We start from the raw sequence: 27,263 nt of genomic DNA on the forward strand, positions 1-27,263 counted from the left end.
GATGATAATACTAGTTGTCTACACCAGTGTTTTTCAACCACTGTGCCGGGGCACACTAGTGTGCCGTGAGAGATCATCAGGTGTGCCGCAGAAAATTACCCAAATGTCACTCACTGGTCCAGAAAAGCAACTGTTGCATCAAATAATTTAGAACCACATGCTCTTATTGATTGTATGATTGCACTATTTGTGCATTGTAGGCTACAACGGGGGCCCCATATCCAGTATTCACAGAATCATCACATATGCAGTTCATAACAACAATTAAATTAGATATAGTCACCCTCAAATGAAACAGAGGGCGCTTGTTTTATTGAGCAGGTCTTGCATAGAAGCCATAATAAGGCCATATCTGTGTATTATTTGAAATTTTAGGCTATGGTGTGTTTATTTTTTCTTCACACAGGATGTTAGTGTGCCGTGGGACATTTTAAGTGTCAAAAGTGTGCCGTGGCACAAAAAAGGTTGAAAAATACTGGTCTACACAAACATACTTCAAAAAGCAGTTAATTCCTGCATACTCGTTTTAGTGATATGTAGGCCTACTGTAACCCTGCCATCTCTGAGATGAGGTGGCTCCTAGAATTAGGACGTTCCTGGGCTCTCCCATCTAATTTTGCCCAACCTAACCACACTAAATTGTGGGCCTCCGTCTGACCAAAGCAGAAGGTTAGAGAGTGAAGAATGCTAATAAAATTGTCTCCTTAATCCCAAATGGAGACACAGTTGACCGAGTAGATTCCAGTGTAGTTAAGAGCAGGTAAAAACTTGAGGCTGGCTTGCGAAAGAATAGTTCTTTATTCTGGATGTAACAACAGAGTTCTGGTAACCCTGTTGTACGCACAGCACAGCACAGTGTTGCAAGGTGAAGCCAAGGTAATGAACTGAAGCCAAGATCTGGGATACTCCTGGCTAATTATAATACCAGAATATACATTCACGTCTGGGGTCAAATTGGAGGGGGGGAAACAGGCAGTGATATAGCCTTATTCAATTAAGACGTCTTGTGGGGGAACAATTAGTTAGGTACACCATTCGCTATTGTAAGGTGACAACATTCTGTCTGCTTACAATAAACATTCTGTCCACGCAGTTTCTGCAGTATTAAACAAAGAACCAAAAGAATGACATACAGGAAACCACTAAAATCTAACAAGAGCAATCCACTGGTGTTTCATGCACACGCTCAGACAAACACAAACACAGGGGGCTTCCTCATTAGTCATTACTCTACCTTTATTGCATTGTAACATAGATTATAAATGTGGATTTGTACACTACAATCATCATTGTAACATGTTATAAAAACGAAGCACTAAAAACTTTACCAAACAGTTAGAACAGTTTTCATGTTAGGATTTTTTTAAGATCATCGCTTAGGATCATCGCTTTTTTTCCCCATTCAAGAAAGAAAGAAACAAAAAAACAACCTTCCGGATAATGAACTGAGGAATAACATAACAGAAAGCCAAGCAGATGGATCACTGTTTGAACTGCTAAAAGACAGACACAGATACAGAGTAAGGAGCGTTGGGGTCAGGGGGTCAGAGGTCAAAGGTGATGGTGAGTGGGGAGGCCAGGACCTGAGACTCAGCCCTCTGTGCTGACATCATCTGGGAGTTCACTAGCGGGAGGGTGGGCGGGACTTGTCTGTCATCGGTAAAGCACACACACAGCACAGGGATTTCACCAAGAGAGTTGGAACACTGGGAAGAGGTCAACACTAGGCTAAACACAGCGGTCTGTACACAAGGAACACAGGAAGTAGAGACCAATCACTGGAAAGACCATTAGACACAAAAAATAATCTCTATCTACATCCTAACATTTTCAAGTTGAACGACTGTGTAAGTACTCTTATCTATAATATAATTATTTGTTTCGCCAGTCAATCTTCTCTCCTTCTCATGGGCCTGAGCATTTTACAAAGGGTTGTGGGGGAAAATACAGCATCATTTCTCAGGGTCACCTGCAGGGGGAGCCATCCCGTCAACAGTTTGGTCCCACTGCTGCTTAAAACACTCCTTGAACCAACACACCACACTTAACACACTCAATGACCAACACACACCACACATAGCACACTCAGCGACCAACACACACCACCACTCAAAAGGGACCTATGGCAAAGTCATTAAACAGAAAGGGTGAGACAGAGTGACAGATTAACCTAAATGCTGTAGTGGGGCAAAAGCCCTCTACTCCCCCCAGGGGGCGCTCTCTATGTTACCTTGGTCAGTAAGTAAGCAAATAATAGCCATGATAAGTCAGAATGGCTCCATCAAATCCATTTACACAAATCACAGCAAGAGTGCACAAATACAGTAAATGCACTCCTACAAGACTACACTGAGCTCACACAGACCTGGCGCAACACAGGCGCTCACACACACCTGAGCCATGTCATGGTCATGTCCCTCCCATCAGTGAAACTCTTGGGCTGAATATTGAAGTCTCCCCAAAGGTTTTAGCCCTGAACCCTCAAGGACTTAACTGAAATATGTTGAGAAGTGTTTGAGTTTGAGAGGCGGTAAGGGTTCAAAATGCTAATATCAGGAATGGGACAGCACCTGTTAACGTATTGTTAAATTGCAAATTGCAATAACAGCAAAAACATGTTGCAAACACATTTCCGTTTCCGATTTACGGCAGTTATTTACCAATATAATTTCTCAAGCTTCCAGCTTCCCTTTAGGTAACCCTGTCTTTCATGCCACAACCCTATTAATTGTTGGTAATTCTCTTGAGTAAAGTCTGCATAAATGCCGATTTACGGAAAGGGCACAGAGAGGGTGCGAGCGAGCCCTTACGCACTTCACAATTTTACAATGGGACAGCCCTAAGCCCTCACGAGGTTAGCAGGAACGCACATCAAAGTCTGTGAGGGGGGGACATCAAGATTCACCCTCTGACTGCTGCCTGGGTTTGCGCAGCCAGACCTGACTAATCCCACCCAGATCGCGCACAGACAGATGTGACAAAACAATTTTCACACAAAGCCACTGCAGCCCCTAACTGCACATACACCTGACAGATTCATTTCGGCTCCACACACACACACACACATTCCTCTGGTGGCAGTGCTAATATTGGCAGAGATGCTCCTTGGGGCCTGTGTGTTGCCAGCTGTGTCTGAGGGTTCTGGACCAGAGTCCGCCAGGGCGTAGGCCTCCCTGCGCTACAAAGCTGCTGTGAGCTTCACCCTCTTCAAGTATGTCCCCCTCAATCCATTCATCAGTGCTCTTTCATTTCTCATCATTCATCCATGCTGTCTTATATGTCACATCATTCATCCATGCTCTATCGTTTAAAAAGTCCATCACTTCTTCCTCCTGCTGGACACACACGCACACATCTAGAGCAGCAGTATCACCTCACTAGCGTAACCCATGGTCACTCAGCTAATGAGAGGCCATTACTGGAGTCTGTTCTTCACAGGCAGCACTGTGACTGGGCAGAGATGCTTATCTGTGTGTGTAAGAGCAGTCAGATACAGCATCCCACTTCCTGTTCTTACAGGAACACCTGCCCTGCGATGGATGGCATGTATGTCACAACCCAGAGAACAACATGGTTAATGCAATAAAAATGGTAAAAATGATCAACAGATATTTAGATATTACCTCTCACAAAGTCTAAACCGCAACATTTGGGAAATAGCATATAAAACCTGCCTTGCAGTGGATCCGATCAACAAGCCATTCTACTTGTTTCACTCTAGAATGCTACTCTGTCCACTGACTCTGCCTACTAACACAGCAGTTGGCAGATTTCACCAGGTCATGGACAGGCGATAGCCAACAGAAAATACTCGTGCTATCAGTGCTTTCTAAAGGACACACACACACACACACTCTCACTCACTCACACACACTCACACATACACGTACGCACACACATATACATACACACAGTCGCTCAGTGCAGTCTGGGCAGTGGGAGAGTAGTGGGGTATTTCATGTGCAAGCTGTGTGAGTGTGAGTGTGAGTGTGTGTGTGTGTGTGTGTGTGTGTGTGTGTGTGTGTGTGTGTGTGTGTGTGTGTGTGTGTGTGTGTGTGTGTGTGTGTGTGTGTGTGTGTGTGTGTGTGTGTGTGTGTGTGTGTGTGTGTGTGTGTGTGTGTGTGTGTGCGTGCGTGCGTGCGCGTGTGCATGTGATCCTCTTAGGAAAGGCATCTTTCTGGACTGTTCCATGTTCACGACCTTCTAACTAAATAAATATTGAAGAAAGGTCAACAGAAGGAAATATTTAAAATATATTAATCTCTTAAAAATATTTATATATCTGAATAGTGAGGTTTGCTCTGACAGCCCAAGTGAGAGGCGTGTTGGGGTTAATGAAATGTGTTGTATTTGTGAACTGTGCACTAGGGGAAGTATACAGCATATTGGTGTTGATGTACTAAAACATGTTGGTGTACTGTGTTATATCGGGGTTAGTTTACTAAGCTGGGGTAAGGATCCTGCATGAGGTTACTGTACTGCAACTACTGAAGTTAGTGTACTGTGTTGGGTTGGGGCTGATATTGGAGTTAATATACTTATGTATACGAAGCACTTTCCAAAGGGAAAACACATTATGTTGCTACACTGCACGGTATTTGAGTAAGTGTGCTGTTTGGGGTTAGGGTTGAGTATTGGGTTGGGATTGGTAAATTGCTGCCCTCATGTCTGACTTGCTGTGAGGCTGGAGAGCGCCCTCTACAGCTTTGGCACCATTATAGCACAATTACAACTCACTAAGGCCAGAAACCCCCTCAGCCTCAGTCTTTTAAATCTCTGAGATATGAAAATAAAAAATTGTTCATGATTAGAATGCATTACTTATGTTTACTATTTACACGTCATAGATTATCATTGCAAATACAATGAATAAAAAAAAACATAAAAAACATGAAAATGAAAGACAGATTGATCAGACGCTGAAATGTACCAGATATTCAAGAATCATTCAGATTCATTAAAAATTCACGATCACAAAATGAAATCAGAGCAAAATCATGGAGATAAAAACGGAATTAAGACATAAGCGATTAAGTGACACCTGTGGACACACATGAGTATGGTTCAATCATGTTACCATGGCAATGCCAGTTATGATTGCCACGAGAGTTCACAGGTGAGAGATGTACATTTAAAGTCTCCTTTGCTAGGCAACAAGGTCCAGAGCCCTCCTATGGTGGATCATGCACCCATGATGCCTGTGATCTGATTGGTGAGGGAGCTCTCAGACATGCTGATTTCCACCAATCACAGAGCAGCCTGCTCGTACTGGATCTTTTTGAGGAGTGTAAAGTTGGAGCCTCTCTCTCTGACCCAACATTCCTAAGGAGGAGCCACACGAGTCACTAGCCCACTGGCACGCATTAGCTCCGGGGCATGTATTAACCACTAGTCCACTGGCACACGCGTTAGCCACTAGCATGCATTAGCCACTGGACCACTGGCATGCATTAGCCACTAGCATGCATTAGCCATTGGACCACTGGCATGCATTAGCCATTAGCATGCATTAGCCACTGGACCACTGACACACAGTCGTCCACTAGCATACATTGGCCAATAGCCCACTGGCATGCATTAGCCATTAGTCCATTAGCATACATTAGCCACTGGACCACTGGCACGTATTTGCCACTGGTCCACTGGACCAATGGCCCATTGGTGTGGTGACTCGGGGCAGGCCTGGTTTGTGTGGGCCTGCCTGAGTTAGGGGAACTATTTGGCTCTGGTCAGGCGGTCGAGTCCCTGTGTGTAGGGGCCTGAGGGGTCTGTAGGGGGCCAGGAGAAATAGAAAAAGAGGAGAAATACAGACATGGAGGGAGTGAGAGAGAGAGAGAGAAAGACAAAGAGAGAGAGAAAGAAGCATCTTTTTTCCCCCTCCCTTGGCTCTTCTCTACTCCCAATGTGACTGTACCCTGCCTTCTTTTCTCCATGGAAACGTTGTGCTCTGTTAGATCCTAAGGCAAATGTCACAATACACATCAGAATGTACAACATCTATACATTGTGCGGTTGTGGGATGGGCTGGGGTGTGGGTGCTTATAGCAAGGTGGCCTCAATGACTATGGCCGGGTCCTCAATGTCTGCTTTACTCTGAACCATGCGCAGCTCCAGCTGGGCCGGAGTGGGTCGTCTGCCTGGGCCCGCCATCTCTGAGAGAGGGAGAGAGCGAGAAGGAAATACAGAAATGGTTGAAAAGCAAATGCAGGGGGAGAGCGGGGCAGAACCTAAGGTATTTTAGTTTAGGTTCAATATTTTTTTGTAGTTAAATAAATAAATAATAATCCTACTACGCACTCTATCTTGAATTTCCCCTTGGGGATCAATAAAGTATCTATCTATCTATGTCAGTTAGACTAATCACATTTTTATACAACCAGCATACACATCTCTGCTATAAATGTACACTTGAAGTTTGGTCCTAGGACCTACCGTTCACGTACAACTTTGCTGAATGTGGCGTTAGGTGAATTACAACCTGCCTGATAGACGGGTTAAGCCGTACTTACACCAGAGGACTTTGACAAGGTTTGGGAAAGATTCTTGAAAGATTATAGTCTTTTGAGTAAAGCTAGAATGGGGGGCATTAGTTGAAAGACTTCAATCTTCAATCAAGAATCTTTCCCAAAATCTTGTCAAAGTCTTCCGATGTATGGGCAGCATTAGTTGTAACACTGCTAGAAAAGGTTGTTGGAGCGAAATTAATTCAATACAAACAGCCTTCAAACCTGAAAAACTTTTGGTCAAGATGCAAAACAACTAAACTAACACTAATAGGCTCATGTGTTTGTACTAGATAGATAGATAGATAGCTTTATTGATCCCCAAGGGGAAATTCAGGATTGTACAGTATTGGTGGGTTACACCGTGTTACAATGGGTGGGTAACACTGTGTTACACCAATTAGCCTACAGACTACAATTAGCTATAGACTAACTGGTGCAACCCACTTCCAGTGAATTATGCTAAGCTAGGGTAATGGTGTCAGAATGGGTTACTGCACGCAGAGAGGAGCAGGAAATAAATCCTCTTCTCTAACTCTGAGGGTAGAGGGCAAACAAGCTCATTTTCCCAAAAGTTATTGTGTTACTTTATACTACCTTCCCAATCACAAGCACAAGTCAGACAGCTAGCTAGCTTGGCTGACACCACTGCGCTACTGAGAATCTCTGCTGTCTCTCGAGTGTTTGCACTCATGCCCCCACTATATGGCCCCCATATGCCAAAGAGGAATTCACATATTACACTGAATCACCAATTATCACCAAAAGAGATAATAATTATAATAATTCTGATGAACTCAGGAAAGCTGTGTAATTGCAATTATCAGAAAAAACCCCATCTTTTTGCAACTTTAAGACACCATTTTTACAATACTGCTCTATTTAGTTGTACCCAATGATTGGTGTAAGTTCATTCAGGTAATCAGAACTGGAGAATTCAACCCTTTACTCCCATACTACTCAAACTGACTGACAGAAACAGATCTAGCTTACAAGAATGTTCAAGACCTTAAATGGCTGCAGGACCCGACTACAAGTTCTTACAGCTCTCCCCACAACGTGTTCCAGTTAATTGTGTGATTGTGGATTGGGAGGCAGCGGAGCTTTGGAATTCCGGACTGTGAAATGTTTGCATCTAACCTCTTGAATACGTCTCTGCCCTTCTAGCATACCATTAGTACATACTAACCCTGTCTGACACTGTTAGCCTAGCTTAGCATAACTCACTGGAAGTGGGTTACACCAGTTAGCCTAGGGTTAGAGGCTTAGTGCACACTTCCGAGTGGAGTCTTACTGTGGGCATAGGAGATGGTCCTCTTTATGACATGGTGCATGACAGAGAAAGTCTTTTCACAGGCCGTCTAGAAGAGAGAGAAAACATTACTGGGATGTTCATGAGGCGAGACTCAACGACTGGTGGCGCCCCCTGCTGTCAGACATGCTCACTTTGAGGTCAGTGGGGAAGTGGTGCGTCCAGGCCAACAGCATGGCTGCAAACAGGTCACCTGTGCCCACAAACACTGCGTCCACCTTTGGCACCTCCATGCGAATACGCTGAGTCTTCCGAGTTCCATCAGGCATTACTGGGAACACACACACACACACACACACACACACACACACACACACACACACACACACACACACACACACACACACACACACACACACACACACACACACACCTTTATGTAAACACACATCTACACTTGTGCATGCAAACACACATGTACATGTGTGAAAGCACGCATACATACTCATGTAAACACACACATGATAAATAGACAGGACTCTAGAAAAAAATCATATTACTCCTAAAATAGAACACATTTTAAAATTATGTTTTTAGATGATATATTGTACAAATTACACAAATTGGGTAAATCTTCAAGTTTATTGTAAATGTATCAGCTCTTCATTATACCAAAACAAATATTGGTGTTTCCACTAAATCAGCCCAAATATGTATTTTGTGCATTATATGACACAAAGTTAATTAGACGGTGTGTGCCATTTAAATTATGTAGAAATGTGGTTGGTGCATATATATACACAAGTATAAACATGCACAACAGCAGTGCGAGGGTACATTCACAAGCGGCCCACACTCGCCCGACGTTTAAACTCAATCCAACCGCAACTCGAACCGCGAATATTAAGACAAAATTATACCCGACCCACTTATTTCCAAAAGGTTCGCTTTTGGTTAATTTGGTCTTTTTTATTTTAAATTCTCCCGTCTTCAGCTTCTCTATTCTCAATTCTCCAGTCACTCAGGTATGTGGCAATCTCTTGCTGCATCTTAGCGCACAAAGTTATTTAGCCAATGATGTCTTTGAAAAAATTATTATGAATTAAATATTGATATTAGCTTTCTCATGATGCGTTATATATTGTTTTTATATCTATTTAATTCATTTTAACTGAACCGCCTGCAAATGACTCAAATATCATTAAAATATCTTTGTCTGACTCAATTCGGATCAGCCTGCGCATCACTGATGCACATATACAAACTATATCCACACAGACACACATACAAACACAGACATATACACACACAGCCAGCCACAAACACACACACACCGATTCTCTGACTGCCCAGTGACACAAGGAAGCGGTCTCCTAGACGCGATGGCAGGTCTGAGCTGGTGATCACCACTGTATCTGGACCCATCTGATGCAGCAGATCCATCACCTGTAGTCACAGCACACAGCAGGTTAGCTACACACACACAGCTGCAGTCACCGCACACAGCAGGTTAGCTACACACACACAGCTGCAGTCACCGCACACAGCAGGTAAGCTACACACACACAGCTGCAGTCACCGCACACAGCAGGTAAGCTACACACACACAGCTGCAGTCACCGCACACAGCAGGTTAGCTACACACACACACCTGTAGTCACTGCACACAGCAGGTTAGCTACACACACACACCTGTAGTCACCGCACACAGCAGGTTAGCTACACACACACACCTGTAGTCACCGCACACAGCAGGTTAGCTACACACACACAGTACATCCATCACCTGTAGTCACAACAACCAGCAGATTACCTTTGCAGATCCAAGCATGAAGAAAACACATGTATGTGAGTATGCAAGTGTGTGTGTGTCTTTGTACCTCCACTGCATCCTTCTCTGTGCTGATGTTCTTCCCCGTCAGCAACCTGAAACACATAGAGAAGTCATTCTCTCATTTTCTCTCTCTCTCTCTCTCTCTCTCTCTCTCTCTCTCTCTCTCTCTCTCTGATACCACACACGCAAAGGGCAGGTGCTCGGACATGGCATCCAGGACATGGCATCCACACATCTTTGCAAATTGCAGCTATACACTCCAACAATGTATGTGTAACCCTTCTGCAAACGCATACGGCAATCAGATCTGTATATTTCCGTACAGCCACCAGAGGGAGCTCTGCCACAGAGATGACTCAGGCTGACTTTGTAAACCTGTGCTTGTTGGGGCTAGATTTCATTACAGTTGCTCCAGTTTAAGTTCAGTTCTAAAAATGACCATTGAGTGACCATTATACCACTTCTCCATGTCCTAGTAAATTTATTAGCTGCAATTACGCTTTTGTTGGTTTATTTATTAGCCTATACAGAACTGACGGCTGTTGTACAGACACTGGAAATCTTCAAACCAAATGAATAAGTTGTCCGCCATCTCTGATTAAAAACTCTGCCATGATACGCTGTCTTGACTGACTATCATATCGAAACACATTACTTTGCATACATAACACATACACATTTGTGTTGCAACTTCAATATGACAACAATTAATTCACACCACTGCAACTTGTTTCTGAGAGTTTCGTTTTGTTGTGAATCTTTGGTGAGAATTTGACTCTAGGAGGACTAAGGTGACTGATGGATGATTGACAGGCGTGCTTATACTCACTCAGCCTCAAACTGGTTGGGGGTGATAATGTCAGCGACAGGAACCACCTTGTTCTTGTAGACAGGGTGCAAGATCTGCGGAACATACTAAATCACACACACACACACAATGATAATAAAGATCATAGACTCTTTTGAATGATATGGAAATGCCCCAATTTACTTACATTTAAGAAGAAATTATTAAAGAAAGAAAATCCCTCTAGATCCTAAGTTATGCATTCTGAATTATATAGATGATAAGAATCGGCCACATGAGAATAATAAGATTACTGTATGTCTATTGGATTTCAATAAGAAATCATGGCGAGAAACTTTTGAGAAATTACTGAGCTTAGAAAGTTATAATGAAACACGGTGTGTGTGTCGAGTTACTGTGTAGGACCTGGATGATAAGTGTAAGATTCCATGTACACAGGGGAAAGGGGTGCAATCCAGGAATTGTTAACCTTTTTTTTTATTATGATTATTTTTTCATGTATTCATTCATTCAGACCATCTTAACTGTTTTACTTGAATAGCCTTCTACATTTGACCTAGATATATGTAAATCCCCCCCCCCCAATGCAACACTTCACTTGTGCTGACCATCATCTATATGCTGGCCAGCTGTTACAGTCTGTGAGCATATTTATTTATAATTTCTGCAGGAGGCGGAGCAGCTTGACTGTGCCTTTGCTCTGGCGCGTTGGGGAGCAAGCAAGTGGTCTGGGAGCAAACACCAGACTGCTGCCTTTATAAGAGGAGTCCGACTGAAAACTGTCACCGGCAGTAAACACAGCTAGGTAGTACCGTGTTTTAACACTGTGAAAGTTTTTTGTTGTTATATTGTTGCATTTCCCTCAACTTCAGACACAGACACACAGACACAGACACACACACAGACACACAGACACACACACACACACACACACACACACACACACACACACACACACACACACACACAGTATCCCACTGGGAACAAGATGCATGTGAAGGGGCAGCATAAACTCCAAACTCACCATGGAACCATGATCCCCCAGAACTGGATCACACACTGCAAAACAAACAACAGCAGTCAGCCCACACACACTCAACCAGATCTCCAAATATCTTACACCCATTACCCAAATATCAACATTGACAAAAGAGTGTAGTTTGCTAGCAAGTAACGGTCTTACAGTGACTTAACACTAAATGTTAGCTACAATATTGCAGGCAAATCGAGTTTGAGAAATTCATATAAAAAAAGTAATCACTAACAATTATTTTAAAAAAATGATTACCGGTAGTTTTACTTCCCTGTGAACTGAAAACTAAGTGTAAAGTGTAAAACTGCTACCTGCCATTTACATGAAATTCAATGCCATGCTGCTACTTTGTATTACCCCCAAAAGGAGCGGAAACTACATTATGATGGCTTCCTGGATGATTGCTCGTCTATATAGTGATTGTATTTGATCAACTGATCAGCTAATGTCCTCAGTCAACAGCTTCACAGTTTGGATGAGAATACATGCCAAACCACAATAAAACAGATAAGGGGCTACTAGAACAAATAAAATGATTTAGCAAGATTTTTGGACAACAGTTTTCATATGCCACTAATGATGTCACACAGATGATTACAGACAGGCACTCGAACACACATGTATGAGAGGGATAAAGCAGAACACACACACACCATACACAAGATTAGGATTGGCCCTCTTCAGCTCCTGTACAATATCGACCACCATCTCCAGGAAAGATGTGTCTCTAGTGTAGCCTGAAAGAGGGAGAGAAAATTATCGCTTCTAAAGATGACTGAGCAGAGGATTTAGTCCTAGTGACTGACAGCACTGTTACTCAAACCATCACATCTGTGATAGTGTCAGTCATGATGACCACAGTAAGTCATCTGTGATTGATTAACTAACCTGTCATCATAGTGTAACCATAGTAACTGACAGCCTGTTAATTGGCATAGCATGATGTAGTTCACTAAACATTGTTTATTTTGACTAACAAAAGTGATTAAAAGAGTGACTAAGTGTGTGGTCACAGGTGAGGGTTTTCAGGATTGTGTACTAGTGAATCATGTGATCGATTACAACCTGTACCACACCTACACTGATGAAAACAGGTGGTTGTGCCCTGAAGACGGCAGTAGGCAAGTCGTCAGTATTAAAACTGGCGTTTTCGAGTGTGCAGCTATACCCCTTTTGTGTGCCTGTACTCTCACCTGTGAGGACGTAGTCATAGTGATTGACGTTGTTGAGTTTGATGCCTTCGTAGAGGACGTGCAGTTCATCAGCTGTCAGGACCTGCCCCTTCCAATGGGAGTAGCCTAAGAAACAGAAGGCCAAGCCTCAGGGTTACAAACCTGCCCCTTCCAATGAAAGTAACCTTAGAAATAGAAGGCAAATCCTCAGGGTTACTACAGTAACCTGCCCCTTCCAATGAAAGTAACCTTAGAAACAGAAGGCAAAGCCTCAAGGTTACTACAGTAACCTGCCCCTTCCAATGAAAGTAACCTTAGAAACAGAAGGCAAAGCCTCAAGGTTACTACAGTAACCTGCCCCTTCCAATGGAAGTAACCAAAGGAAACAGAAGGCAGTAAGACGAGCAGTGTAAGTCTCAAGTCTCTTACAACTTGGTGGTCCGGCTACAGTCAGTGCACCCTATTCACTTGCATATGTGAGTAAAAATGACAAAGTGCAATCATGGAAAAATATTTAGATGCAAGGGACTTCTATCAATGTCAATATTTACTATACAATAACATTTGTAAAACACGATTGCCTAGTAACTGGTAATCTGGCGTCTGTCGCCGCTCCGCCTGGTATGCTATTTGGTTAATGTGTTTGAGAAGGGCAAAATGTGCTATACAAATAATTATTTACATATATATATGAAAATATATATCCATAGAGTTATTAGTGAAAATAATATACGTATCTTTGAGTTTAGTATACAAGCATAAGAACATGCACAAGTCAGCAGAAGCCTTGGACCTAGAAAGTTTCATGTTTTCTGTAGCACACTCACACACATTCATATACTTATATACAGGCATAAACCCCCCCTCCCTCCCCACACACACACACACACACACACACACTTATATACAGGCAGACACCAACAGACAGACACACACACTCATTCATATACTTATATACAGGCAGACACCCACAGACACACACACTCACTCTTGCCGAATAAAAGCATTCTCTCTCTCTCTCCCTCCCTCACACAGACACACAGAGACAGAAACACCTACACACAGGCATCAACACAGAGGCTGTTTCGTCAGCAGCTTGGGTCATTGCTGCAGGATGCGTGACATCACACCTCAGGTGAGTCATCAGCCTGTTCACGTGGTGTGGGCCTTGTTGCTAAGCAACAGGACAGAATAAAGCCTGAGGTCCAGGAGCTGTTCAGAGTCCTTGCCTGTGTGTGTGTGTGTGTGTGTGCGTGCGTGCGTGTGTGCGTGTGTGTGTGCATGTTCATGTGTATGAGAGTGTACACAGAGAGATGGAACAGAGCGCAAGTAGAGAATGGGGAGGGGGAGAAATAGAGAGTTAAACAGAGCGTGAGAGAGCGAGAGTGGCAGAGAGACAGAGAGACAGAAAGCAAAAGAGAGAGATGGAGTAAGAGAGATATAGAGGGAGAAGAGCAAGAGTGGCAGAGAGAGAGAGAGAGAGAGAAAGATATTGAGAGAGAGAGAAGAGCAAGAGAGGCAGAGAGAGAGAAAGAGAGAGAGAAAGATATTGAGAGAGAGAGAAGAGCAAGAGAGGCAGAGAGAGAGAAAGAGATTGAGAGAGAGAGAGAAGAGCAAGAGAGGCAGAGAGACGGAGAGAGGGAGACGAGCAAGAGAGAGAGAGAGAGAGAGAAGAACAAGAGTGTGAGAGAGTGAGAGACTAAGAGAGAGAGAGTGAGAAAGACAGAGAGTGGTAGAGAGTGAGCGCCGGCATCATCTCTTATACTTTACTTACTGCGGCCTATGCAAGTCTCTTTGTGCATTCACATTTATCTGTACGTGTGATATATGTTAATATTAGGCCATTAATTGCTGCTGTAACACCATCATTTCAAGTAATCTATCTATCTATCTATCTATCTATCTATTCTATGCACGTGTATATGTATGAACCTTATGCTTAGTCTTTATGTTTCACAAGCATGTGTGTATGTGTGTGTGACAGAGAGAAAGAGAGAGGAGTGTGTGTGCTTGGACTGAAGGTTATTTTTAGCATAGTTGGTGCTACCGATATTCAGCAGCGTGATTGTGAGACGGCGTGACGACCTGAGGCAAGGAGTATGGAGTGAATGAATGTGGAGAGTAGGGAAATGCGCGTGCGCGCGCACACACACACACACACAAACACATACACACACAAACACAAACACACACACACACACCAGAGGTTATGCTAGCCATTTCCTGATCGAACTGTCAAAGAAAATCCCTGTTAATATTCCAGAATACTAGACATACAGAAAATCTACCTAACAATATACTTCAATAGTGCAGTTTACACGCACGCACGCACGCAGGCAGGCCACTGTATGCACTGTGGTTTGACAGGGACTTTAAAGTAACACTGCTAGATAAATATTTACACGTTTCCTGTTAATGGTAAATGGCCATGCGAGGTACAGATTCACACCTTTTGTTCCCGGTATAGTTATGAGGTCCACAAGGTCACACACCCCATGAAAATGTAAGTTCACAGCATGACATACATACAGGACAAGTAACCTGGCTGGTTTCACTTCAGACTAGTCATTAAGTGTTGTAAACAGTGTCTGCCTACACGTATGGTGTATAAGCTCCCTCCACTGATACATCGATGTCTGTTTACCTCTATAAGTGTGAAGAAACCTTACTGAATTTACTTTTTTGTAGTACTGGAGCCAGTGCAATACAATCATCTTCTTCCAGTCTCTGGCCTAGTGAACCATTCAGTCCTTCCTATCCAGTCACTCTTAAGACTCAATTCCAGCCTCCCCTCAACACAAGCCTTCACTCAACACTCAACACCAGCCCTAACTCTCAACACAACACCAGCCTCAACACAAAGGGACACCAGGCAACGTTTTCGTGTTAATTACTCATCTTCGTAAGTCGGTATATGGTTAAATTACTCATTACAGGGCGAATGAAGACTCTCTCGCCCGCCCCTACTGCCTGTAGGAAGAATATCCCGCTTGCAAGTTCAGTGTATCGTACCCGCCGGCCGAAGCAGGATCAGTTTACATCCTGCATCCACAGCACAGAGGCAGGCTAACGAAACACTAGCAATTGTTGCAAACGTGTGTATAATGGCAGAGCCGGCGAAGAAGCAGCGAAAACCCTTGACGGAAGATGCAAAGAAAAGGAAAAGAGCTTCAGACCGAGCGAGGGGGAGTTTCATAGAGAAAAAGCATCAGGCTTGCCTGGTGTCCCTTTAACACTCAATACCAGCCTCACTCTAGACCCAACCTTTTTGTCATGCCTCACCTGTCATGCCCCTATTCCCCACTAGTGGGGTCCACCCCACACTTTTGAGAACCACTGTATTAGTACAACATTGTTAGCTGTTTGACAACATTGCCAAACTGAGCTCATTAGCCTATTATCCTACAGTTTTGTTGTTGTTGACATTGTACAAAGCAATACAAATCAGTTCTCCAAATACATTATTAACCTGATGCATCAACTTGTAGTGGAACACTGCACCTAGTACCTACTGATTCATAGGTGACATGTTCTTCTGAAATCCAATCAGTGTTTACTCCTGAAATTACCTGGATAAGCCAGTAACCTGGCTTCACACAGACATTATACAATCCTGAGAGAAATTATGGGGCAAGTAGTAATTGAAGGGGGAGAAATCACCCCTCCACCAACCATGCCCTTCTCAAACACATTAACCAAACAATTGTTATTCACACAGAGAGCTCATTGCTCATCTGCGAATCAAGAGAACCCATCACTGTTCCAATGTTAACATATGGGTAGCATTTCAACAGGACACCTAATGCTAAAAAAAAAATCAGTTTCAAAGTCTGTCTGAATAGAGTATCTAACTCTAGTGGTTCTGATTTAATGGTTCACTCAGGTAGCCCTCAATGTTCAAAGTACCAGAGGGGAGAGAGGTCACTGTTCAGAAGAGAGAGGTTAATGTTCAAAGTACCAGAGGGGAGAGAGGTCACTGTTCAGAAGAGAGAGGTTAATGTTCAAAGTACCAGAGGGGAGAGAGGTCACTGTTCAGAAGAGAGAGGTTAATGTTCAAAGTACCAGAGGGGGGAGAGGTCACTGTTCAGAAGAGAGAGGTTAATGTTCAAAGTACCAGAGGGGAGAGAGGTCACTGTTCAGGAGAGAGAAGTTAACACTCCTTACCTGTGTGATTGGAAAACTGCACTGAGTTTATGGAGTCCACCTCAAAGCCCAGGACCTGTCAAACAGAAAAGGGGGCATATGATGAATACACACACACACACACTGTGAAAAAGGAGTCTAGGTTCCTGGTGCCTAGTTTAATGGGACGGTACATGTTTGTTTGTCTACTGAAGATCCCCGGATTTCATGTTTGGACTCTAAATTGTGCTTCCTGGATCTGCCTGCTTGTCTATGGACTAAATAAATTATATTTTTGTATGGAACTGCGGTCTCCTGCCTTCCCTCAACACCACCTAATCCAGTGGCGCACCTCCCTAAACGTGGGGTGGTCGCCTCGGTGCCTCACATTTGGTGGCAGCGGTGGGATGGTACGCCATCGTGGATACTGGAGGAGGGGAGAAAGGAGCAAAGTAACTCTGCAAGAGATGATCAGTGCATTGGCCAAAGTGGCCCTGGTGGAGATTACGGGGCCAAGAGAACAGCAGCGCTGGAGGAGGACATGCTGCAAGGTGGGAGAGGTAGACTGTGACTAGGCAGAGACCGGAGAGAGCCGTCCAGGAATGTCAACCTACACCACAGCAAAGACAACCTCAAACCAGTACTGCAGCAGTGCCAATTGCCTGGCCTGGAACTATTTCCCAGGTTGGAGCGGAGAACTATGAGGCCAACTTCTTGCCTCACCACCTGGTTGGTGAAACTGCAGAAGGGGAAGGAAGTGTGAAAAAGGAGTCCTCTTTTTCCCCCACGATAAACTTTTGTAAAACTGCCTGTTGTGACACACTTGCATGGACTGCAGTCAAACACTCATCTGCACTCTAGTCCAGGTTTATGGCTGTGTATGGGTTTATGTCGTATGTATGTGTCTGTATTAAGGTGTTGATTTTAACTGTGATTGGGTTAATGGTACAGACCACCACCACCCCCACATTCCCTATAATGGTTTAGCCCAGACCTAATTGGGTAATTGCCTAGCCTATTTAATGGCAGGCTTATTTCACACGGGAGAGAGACACAATAGACTGGAGACGCAGGAGAACACATGGGAGTGCCAGAGATCCAGGGCCAGGGAAGTTAAATGTTTGTTTGTTTTCATGTAAAGTTAACCCTTGCTTGTTGTGAGGCAAGAGGAAAGTAGGTCCAAAGTTGCAAGGTCGCCTTGCTTAGACAGGAAGCCTAGAAAGGTTAGGTTCCTGGTGCCTAGTTTAATGGGACGGTACATGCTTGTTTGTCTACTGAAGATCCCCGGATTTCATGTTTGGACTCTAAATTGTGCTTCCTGGATCTGCCTGCTTGTCTATGGACTAAATAAATTATATTTTTGTATGGAACTGCTGTCTCCTGCCTTCCCTCAACACCACCTAATCCAGTGGCGCACCTCCCTAAACGTGGGGTGGTCTCCTCGGTCCCACAGACACACACACACACACACGACGACTAAACATCACTCTTCCCCCTGATTCAAACCCACTATATTCCCTCATTTAAGGATAGAAGACACATAGGGAGGGTCTACCAAACACACGCCAAAAAAAGAGCAATCTGTTTAATCTTGTTGTAGGCTACCAGTAATCTAGAATTGTAACAGTTAGGCTACATGGATTTCTATCAGATTAAAAAGTTGTAAAGATGGAAAGCATCTTGTTCATTTACAAGTACTGTGTCTAGGGATATCTGACTGGTAAGACGTGATGAGGGCGAGGGGGCGGTATACCGTCCTATGCCTTTAATGTGGGTCTGCTTTGTGAAATCCGACGGGGGGGGGGGGGGATCTGTAGTCATACATTGAAGCATGATGTTCATACCGGTGCCTTTCCTCTGTCTAGCCTGCCTTGCCAGAACAGCGAGTTACAAACACCAGGTCGCAAAACAAACATCTGGGAAATGACGACGGCAATACCAGAACACACATCCTAGCGAGAGATGCTGGCCCCACTGAGGTAGAATATGTCACGATGCAGCCAGAATCGCACCCTCCAGATGTGACGTCAGTGGGAAACTGACAGGCGCTCAGATTCGTCAGAGAGATGCAGCAGCACTCGCGCTCGGCTAAAAACGAGTCCACTACGCTGCTGAGACAGCTGAGGGAAACATCTCGACTACAAACTAAGATTCCCGCTGCACGTATGACTTCACTTTAGACTATTTCTTTCAACACGACCTGGCATTTGTAACTACTGTGAAATGAACAACTGGCCGCCGGTTTCTCTCCATGACGCCACATACCACTGGATGAATTGGTTTAGCGTTAGTTTCGATGGTGGTGATGTTAATGATGATGTAGATAATGATAGACAGCGGTGATGATCGCTTAGGTACAGTGGTGACAAAAGATCTCTTGTTATGGGATCTACCCTGATAATGCAACAGCATCAGTCCTACTCCGAGAGATAAGCTACCAATGTAGGTAAATAAAATGACAGGTCCCATACCACGGCCCGAAATAGGGCAAACGACATAAAATACTAGAGAAGACAACACAGTTTCTCAATTCGATGGTAGTTGCATTATTTGACTTCAACGCTCTATGACACTCGTGGTGAGCAGAAGCGTGAGTCCACTCCGCAGACACAGCTACCAGGGATATTTTTACCATGTGACCTTTAGCTACTTACCCTACCTGCATGCATTCACGTCTCCTGAGAATACTCCTGTTAAATCTCAAGGACTGACCATAAAGCATTTACTGCTATCAACTGTCGTGGCAATTCATCGTTATTGTTTTTGTTTTTTTTTACCTGTAGTGGAAATGATGCCGATTTGTTCCCCACATACCCCCTCACGACATGACTCTGGATCGACAACACTCTGCATTCCATCTCGTGCATAAAGTTGTCCAGATGTCCTCCACGAGCCAGCCGAATCCCTCACGGTCTTTGATGTCACAAGCTGCGTGCGAAGCAGCAGATGGTGACTTAAACACTGAAATGAAATCACCGATATTCAAATGATAAGTCAGATACTTGACTGAAGGACGTGCAATACAGAGAAACACTCATTGACAAGCCAAACAAAATTTCGTCAGGCGCTTGCCAGGACTACCTAGGCTACACTCATTGACATCACGAGGGTTGTGGGATAATTAGTCAGACACCTATGGTCAGACATGGCTTTTAAATTACATGTGGGTTGTTGATTTTTTAATAGGGCATGTTTTTTATGGTTAACGTATTGGAAACGTATTTTGTCAGTTTACTAAAACCGACTTTATTTGCCTTACACTACTAATATTTTATCAAAGTAAAAGCCCTAAAAAAGATCTACTACATCTACTGTAGCCTACGGTGTGTTGTCTTTGTTTCAGAAATAACATTAGACTATTTGGATGTAAACGTTATGACTCGGCTGGCTGAAATAGGCTGAAATTCACATAGACAGTAAAAGCAGAGAATGTCGGTAAAAGATAGAAATTCATCACCATTCGAAAACCGGAAGTCGGGTCCTTCTTGGAAGCTGTCGCCCGGTGTCGCGTAATGCAATGCCCCCGTCCATTCAAACAGCGCAACCTGCTCGGACATGAAAATATAATAGGATTATTATTTACGCAAAACGCTAACACGCAGACTTTCATACAAGCTAACGAACAATCTGAATTAAATTAAGTTGTTAGGGGTATAAGTGTCATGACAGTAGGCTATCTCATGAGATCCTGGTTTCTCTCGTATAAAAATAGAGCTACTTCGGCAACAGTACATGGTCATGCCAGTGCCAGACACCTCTAGGCCATCACATATCTGCCCTGGACCGTGCCATTAGCCCATTTCACCGAGGCCAAGTTCCGAGCAGTGTAAAGCACAAGTAAAATATAAAATACCTCACAGTTGTTAAAACTATAATGCATTTTCGAGGAACTGCAAAGTGTGCTTGCTCAGGTGCGGTTCACCAAAGGGAGCAGACAGTGAAATATGGTGCGTTGAACTAGACTTGATCCAAGAATTCCAACAGTATATCATTTTTCAAAATCGGGGATACAGGTCAAAGGTCAGTGGCGTAACTATAGTAGGTGCAGCAAGTGCAGTCGCACCAGGGCCAGTGACCTCCCGGGGCCCGTCGCTACCCCCGCAATGCAATTGCTGGAAAATTCTATACAGGTCCTTTCTGACTACCGGCGTGCCTTTGACCAGGCCAAGGCTACAGCGCAGACGCTCGCAAATAAATGGGGGGTTCAGAGTACATTTGAAAATGTTAGAGCACGGAGAGTGAAGCGTCACTTTGACGAACTATCGGAAGATGAGCACTTAACCGATGCAGAGAGATACTTCAAAGTGCAGGTATATATTTAACTCTGGACATCATAATCAGTCAGCTCTCCCAAAGATTTGCAAGTATGCGGGAAACTTGTCATGTGTTTGAGTCTTTACGCCCTATGACCCTTCAACTCGCAGGTGATGATGAACTGCTTGAAAAGGCAAGACGTTTGTCAGACCATTATAGCAGGGACATTGCACCGACATTCCCAACACAACTCCTCTCATTCAGGTCTTGCTTTAAAGCAGAGATTTCACAGAAGTCATCTATTTTTCCACTTGCCAAAATGCTGGTGGTAGATTATGACAGTGTAACATCCACATTCGGGGAAGTGTGTACTGCTCTCATGTTGTTTCTGACATCGGCTGTGACTGTGGCAACAGCTGAGCGATCTTTTCCCAAACTCAAACTTATTAAGACCTACCTAAGGAGCAGCATGGGGCAGGATAGGCTCAGTGGGTTAGCTATCCTGTCCATTGAAAATACGAGAGCCAGAGCATTAAATATTGGGAACATCGTTAACGATTTTGCACAACGAAAGGCTCGTAAGATGGCCTTCTTCTAATGGCCTAGTTCACGCATATTGGGGATTGTATGCATATGAATGATTTTATTTGGTTTCTGCGCGGTTAAATAAGTTAGGCTACATTAAGTTTTGTTTCTGCGCAGTGTGAGTTTATAAGCAAGCAACCTAAGCTTGCAGTTTCAGCAGAGGATTGAATAGGCGCATTGAGCGCATTGAGTGTTCCCATAATTCCATGCGAGTTGATGTTAATGCAGTAATATTAGATTACCCTGGCCTGCAGGCCGTTTATATAATAATTTTTAATGTTTTCACATGTAATGGATCCTATGTAGTCGTGTGTTACTACTATGTAGTCGTGTGTTACTACTACTAAACTACTTCGGTGCCTCAGGCCCTTTGCATAAACAATTGAAGTCACCCTTAATGTGTATTGCATGTATCAGAGTTAATTCATCCTGGGTCAAAGATTATTGGTATGGGGCCCGCGTAGCGCTCTCGCACCTGGGCCTACCATTGACTTGTTACGCCACTGTCAAAGGTTACATCCAAAACGCCAAAACACATTTTTGCTAGTTGCAGCAAGCCCTAGGTCAACGGGCAAATTATATGTGTGTGTGCCCTCACAATGGAGTCACCAGTCGCTGTACCAAGTTTTGTTTTGATAAATGAAAGTGCCACCAGAGTCCGTCTACGGAGAGCCTGGCCACTCCGTATTAAGTCCCATTGTACCGAATTTTGGTTGCAGTTTCCCTCAGATTTCCACTGGGGGCGATCGCCATGAGTGCAGAATGAATGGGAGTCAATGGAGCTAGACGGCTAAATTTGTCTCTTTCACCTGATTGTCATTGACAAATCTCAGATTTGATTGTAGTTTGTATAACTTCAACATGGGTTATAGGTCAAAAGTTGAATGAACGAGTACTTATGTCCTTTTGATTTCTTACAGTTTGGGTCGTTGTTGCCCATAACACACTAGCATTGTGCTAATGAGTGATGTCATTGACACGTTTGAAAGGCTTTCTAGAACAATTAAGTGACTTTAAAAAATATAATACTCCACCAAGTGTATTTTCTTTGCCTCCCCTTTCGAATACAATATTCAAATTACTTGAAAAAAAATTATATGCCCAGAAAAGTGGATTTTGAGGGGTACAGCTCCATAGACCATGCATTCTGCACTCGTGGACGAGCGCCCTCATGTGGAACCACAGAAGGAACTGCAACCAGTTCAGAAACCGGAAGTTTTCCGAGAGTGGCAGTTCTCCCCTTATTAGACATTCTCTGGTGCCACTTAGATATGAGTTAACTTCCTGTAACTCTAGCGCCCCCCTAGTGGTCGAATGTCACCAAATGTATTGTGTGCCCTCAGGATGGGGTCCCAAGTCAATCAGTTTCTATAGTGAAAACGTTGCTGAAATATTTTGTTTATATATTGTGCGTCCTTCAGTGTTGCTGAAATATTTTGTTTATATATATGTGCGACTGTGCATCCTCAGGATGGGGTGCTGAGTCCATGTACCAAGTTTGGTTTCGATATGTGAAACTGTTGCTGAGATATGAGACTACTTCCTGTGATAATAGTGCCGGAGTTGGACCGGTGGCGATATCTCAAAAGGTCTAGGAGCAGGAGCTGGCCAAAAAAATGGGCTGACAGGAATATTATTAAGAAAACTTCAGAAGAACAATAGTGTGCTGCTTTCAGCAAAAATCACTATTAATAAGACCAATAGTGTGCTGCTTTCAGCAACACACTAATAAAGTCAGGTGATAAGGAGGTTGCAGCCTAACTTGTTCATGTACATGTAAAATGTGCAGAATAGCCTTTGCTAAGATGGGCAAGAAGATAGTCCCTGAACAGTGAACACAGATGGCTACAGATTCAACACAGCACGCAGGCCTAAATTACATTCTGACCATGAAGGTTTTTCAAGCACTTAAGGGTTAGACTCGCCTGTGGACAGCCTGTTGACTGATGTAAAACACCAGCGAACCTCCAGATCTGTCCCCAATGTGGTCCATTGCCCTCATGCTATCTGTCTCTCGCATTTCACAAAGGGATTGTGACCAATTAGTGCCATAACCACATCAAAATCACTGGAAATTGCGCAGAGAGGAAAGCATCTGCTGAGACTTTAAATTAAGGTATTCATTCAATCTTGATTAAACTAAACATATGAAGCCTTTGCCAGTATGGGTTATTATTTGATGATCCGTTAATCCACCCTCTCTCTCTTTCTTTATTTCACTCCATCCTTCTCTCTATCTCCCCTCTCTATCTGCTCTAAAACCAGGTCCGTGGATAAATAAAGCATGAGTCAGAACCTCTCTGCATAATGTTTGTGTGGAGGATGAGAGGAGGATCATGATGTTTGTGTGGAGGATGAGAGGAGAGGAGGATCATGATGATGTTGTGCCTGAATCATCTGGAGCTCGTTGAGTGTGAGTGTGTGTGTTTGTGTGAGTGAAAGAATATGTGTGTATGCTAATGTGAAAGTCTAAGAGCATTCCTACACATCTGCTGTGGAGTCTGCTGTGTGTCCCACTCGATCGCTTCACCTTAACCGACCAGATCAGAGAATCTGACTGACCTCTAATGGACAAACTAAATCACTGCAGCTCTAACTTGTTCCTGTCATATGGGTTTCATTCACACTGACTGCTGACAATTCTTCTGAAGTTTTCCCATTTCCCATTTCCCATTTATGACTGACTGTTTGACCTGTTAAACCTCAGCCAAAGATTGTTAAGGCGGAGCAAGATACTTCATCAGGAGCCACTTCCGGGAACCCGGATCGCACGAGGGGGGGGTCAAAATCCCCCTTTATGCAGAGCAGAGGCAGCGACTGCTCCATTGAAGTCTACCACATATGCTAAGGTCTTAGTTCTGTAGAGTTAGGAATGTGAATTTCGGGCACGTTTTCATGATCCTCAAACCCTTGTGAACATTTCAGGTACATTTTTAGCATTTTTGAGCATTCCAGTCTGGAGAAAATCGACTTTATATCAGGTGTGCACCGGTTATTTATGCCGCTGCTGTTGGCGGTTTGCAACGTACGCTCATCAATACGTCATCGACACGCCTCTTTATGCAGACAGGATTCGATCCCCATTTCGCGCCCACAGACATGAACTACGATGAAGTATCTTGCTCCGCCTTAACAATCTTTGCCTCAGCCAGCATGGAAACTTATGTTGCTCACCATTAACCTGCCTGTCTGTCTCGGACACAGGAAATAGTAATGGAGTCTCCCAAGGGCATGGTTTGGTCTCAGCGTCTCAACAGCCCTGATAACTTACTGTTGTCGGAACACCTGTTTGCCTCCTCTGTGTCTGCCACCAAAGCGACAAGTAGCCTATGCTTTGACAATTTCATGTGAGCATCAGATAAATCCCCTTCGGTTTCAGCCAATCAAATGATAAATGACATACACATGTTATGAGGACATGTCGGAATGAAAATGACTTCACAACAAAAATAGTAGGAGTTAATGAGTTTGTTAAAATGTTGGTAGGGACATTTTTGTCATCCCAAAATATTGGTATGGATATGTCCCTGTGGTCCATATGCAAACTTACCCCCTCATGGTGACACTAACCTTAACTCTAATTCTAACTCCTCTCTTCAGGGGTAACAGTAGATAGTGTGGATTTCCACTGGGTCACCTGTGTGTGTGTGTGTGTGTGTGTGTGTGTGTGTGTGTGTGTGTGTGTGTGTGTGTGTGTGTGTGTGTGTGTGTGTGTGTGTGTGTGTGTTTCTGGGAGGCTGAGAGATCAGGTTTGGACAATAGATGATGAGGATGAAGTCACACAACAGCGCTGTCTCCAATAACCAGTCACCACTAATGTCATGAAACACACACACACACACATACACACACTGACACATATCCATCCATCTCACTGTCAGGACACAGACACTTCTCACACACACATTAAAGCGAGGACCTGAGTGACTGGTTCAACACCACACCACACAATATAACACCAGACAACAGAATATAACACTATACACAACACAAAACAACTCAACACAAACACCAGACAGCACACAACACAATACAATTCAACACAAACACCAGACAACACCACACAAGACATTAAAATAAACACCTGACAATACAACATTACACAATACACCACCAAAGAACACAGCACAACATCACACAATGACACCACTGTACAACACTCAACACCACAACACACTTTTAACCCACCAATAATAACACAGTATGTCAACATGATTAACTAACCAACTATTCCTCCAATCATCTCACCAGCCCTATCATCCAACCAATCACATCATCTCCTCATATCATCCAACCAATCACCTCATATCCAACCAATCACCTCATCTACTCATGTCATCCAACCAATCACATCATCTCCTCATATCATCCAACCAATCACCTCACCAGCCAGATCATCCAACCAATCACCTCATCTCATATCATCCAACCAATCACCTCATCTACTCGTATCATCCAACCAATCACCTCACTAGCCCTATCAAAACAGCACCTAATTTACTCTGCCAACCAAACATATGTTATGCTCTATTATACAATAATTTTATCAGCTCATCACCTCCATCATCAAATCTGTCTATATGTCTGTGTGTGTGTGTCTGTGTAAACTATATATGTATTAACTAGATGTACCGCAGAGCGGTACAAAATATGACCGCCGCCCAGTCCAGCACATGTTTTCCACAAAAATAAGTCACGCTGAAAGGCATATATGATTCTAACTGTCTCACTGAATTGCATTATGCACACTCAATTCTCACTGGTATCTGCTAGACAACAAGTACAAAACATGATTAGTTCATAGATTTCACATGTAATATACATTTTATACAACCCCACCCCCATCTTGCCTGTTCAGAATTCTGAGAAATTCTTGAATTGTGTGCATGTACATGTTTATGTTTATGTGTGTGTTGGTGTGTGGGTGGGTGTGTGTGCGTGCATGTGCATGTGCTTGTGTGTTTGCCTGTTTATGTGCCTGTGTGTGTGCATGTGCATGTATGCGTATATATGTCTACTGTGTGAGTATGTGTCATATGTAGGATTACTGTGAATGTTTGTGTGTGCGTGTGTATCTGTTTATGCACATGTGTGCATATGGAGTGGGTTTACATGACCCCCGGAGGCAAACATACGCAAAAAATTGGTCATCCTAGGCCCTACGGTTCTCAAGATATTCACAGAAAACTGTGTCTGCCCTACCCTCCTTTCGGGGGGTCCAGTCCAGCGGGGGGGCTACAGATCAAAACGTAAAGCGATGGTTCCATGCTATCCATGTGGGGTTACATGCCCACCAAGTTTCGTGTACCCCGGTCTTTCAGTGTCCCGGTATTCCTTTTTGGTGTACGGTCACTAAATGTACACATAAATTATTTTATTGTAAGGCCCCCCATGAACGAAAGTCCACGAAACTTGGCATGCATTCGGAGGGTGTCATAATGATCCTACACTTTTAATTTCGTGCAGTTTTGACCATGTCAGCCAGAGATATTGTGATGAAAACACCTAATGTTTTGCTTTTTAATTTTTAACTAGGTGGCACTATACATGAAATAAGTGGTAATGGGATAGGTTGACATGCCCCCTTAAGACCAACATACAAAAAAAAGGTGGACCTCCTAGGCCCTACGGTTCTCGAGATTTTCACAGAAAACTGTCTCCGGCCACCTACAGGCCAGTTGGTGTATAGTAACATAAATG

At 43.6% G+C, this 27,263-nt stretch overlaps 1 protein-coding gene across 1 annotated transcript; it reads right to left on the reverse strand.

The window, feature by feature from the left end:
• Window positions 1-1,226: 1,226 nt before the first annotated feature.
• pdxkb (pyridoxal (pyridoxine, vitamin B6) kinase b) lies at window positions 1,227-19,784 on the reverse strand. The gene is made up of 11 exons (XM_076303177.1): window positions 19,502-19,784; window positions 16,767-16,821; window positions 12,624-12,728; window positions 12,084-12,167; window positions 11,422-11,456; window positions 10,419-10,504; window positions 9,636-9,681; window positions 9,090-9,201; window positions 7,950-8,086; window positions 7,798-7,864; window positions 1,227-6,152 (listed from the first exon to the last, which is right to left on the reverse strand). The coding sequence occupies exons 1-11, from the start codon at window positions 19,589-19,591 to the stop codon at window positions 6,040-6,042; spliced, it is 930 nt and encodes a 309-aa protein (XP_076159292.1). The 5' UTR covers window positions 19,592-19,784; the 3' UTR covers window positions 1,227-6,039.
• Window positions 19,785-27,263: the final 7,479 nt, after the last annotated feature.

This window comes from Alosa pseudoharengus, unplaced genomic scaffold (assembly GCF_046254945.1).
Source record: "Alosa pseudoharengus isolate Yale_2024_CS ecotype anadromous, Long Island Sound unplaced genomic scaffold, YU_APseudo_1.1 YU_APseudo_1.1_scf_24, whole genome shotgun sequence".
Taxonomy (NCBI): Eukaryota; Metazoa; Chordata; class Actinopteri; order Clupeiformes; family Clupeidae; genus Alosa; species Alosa pseudoharengus.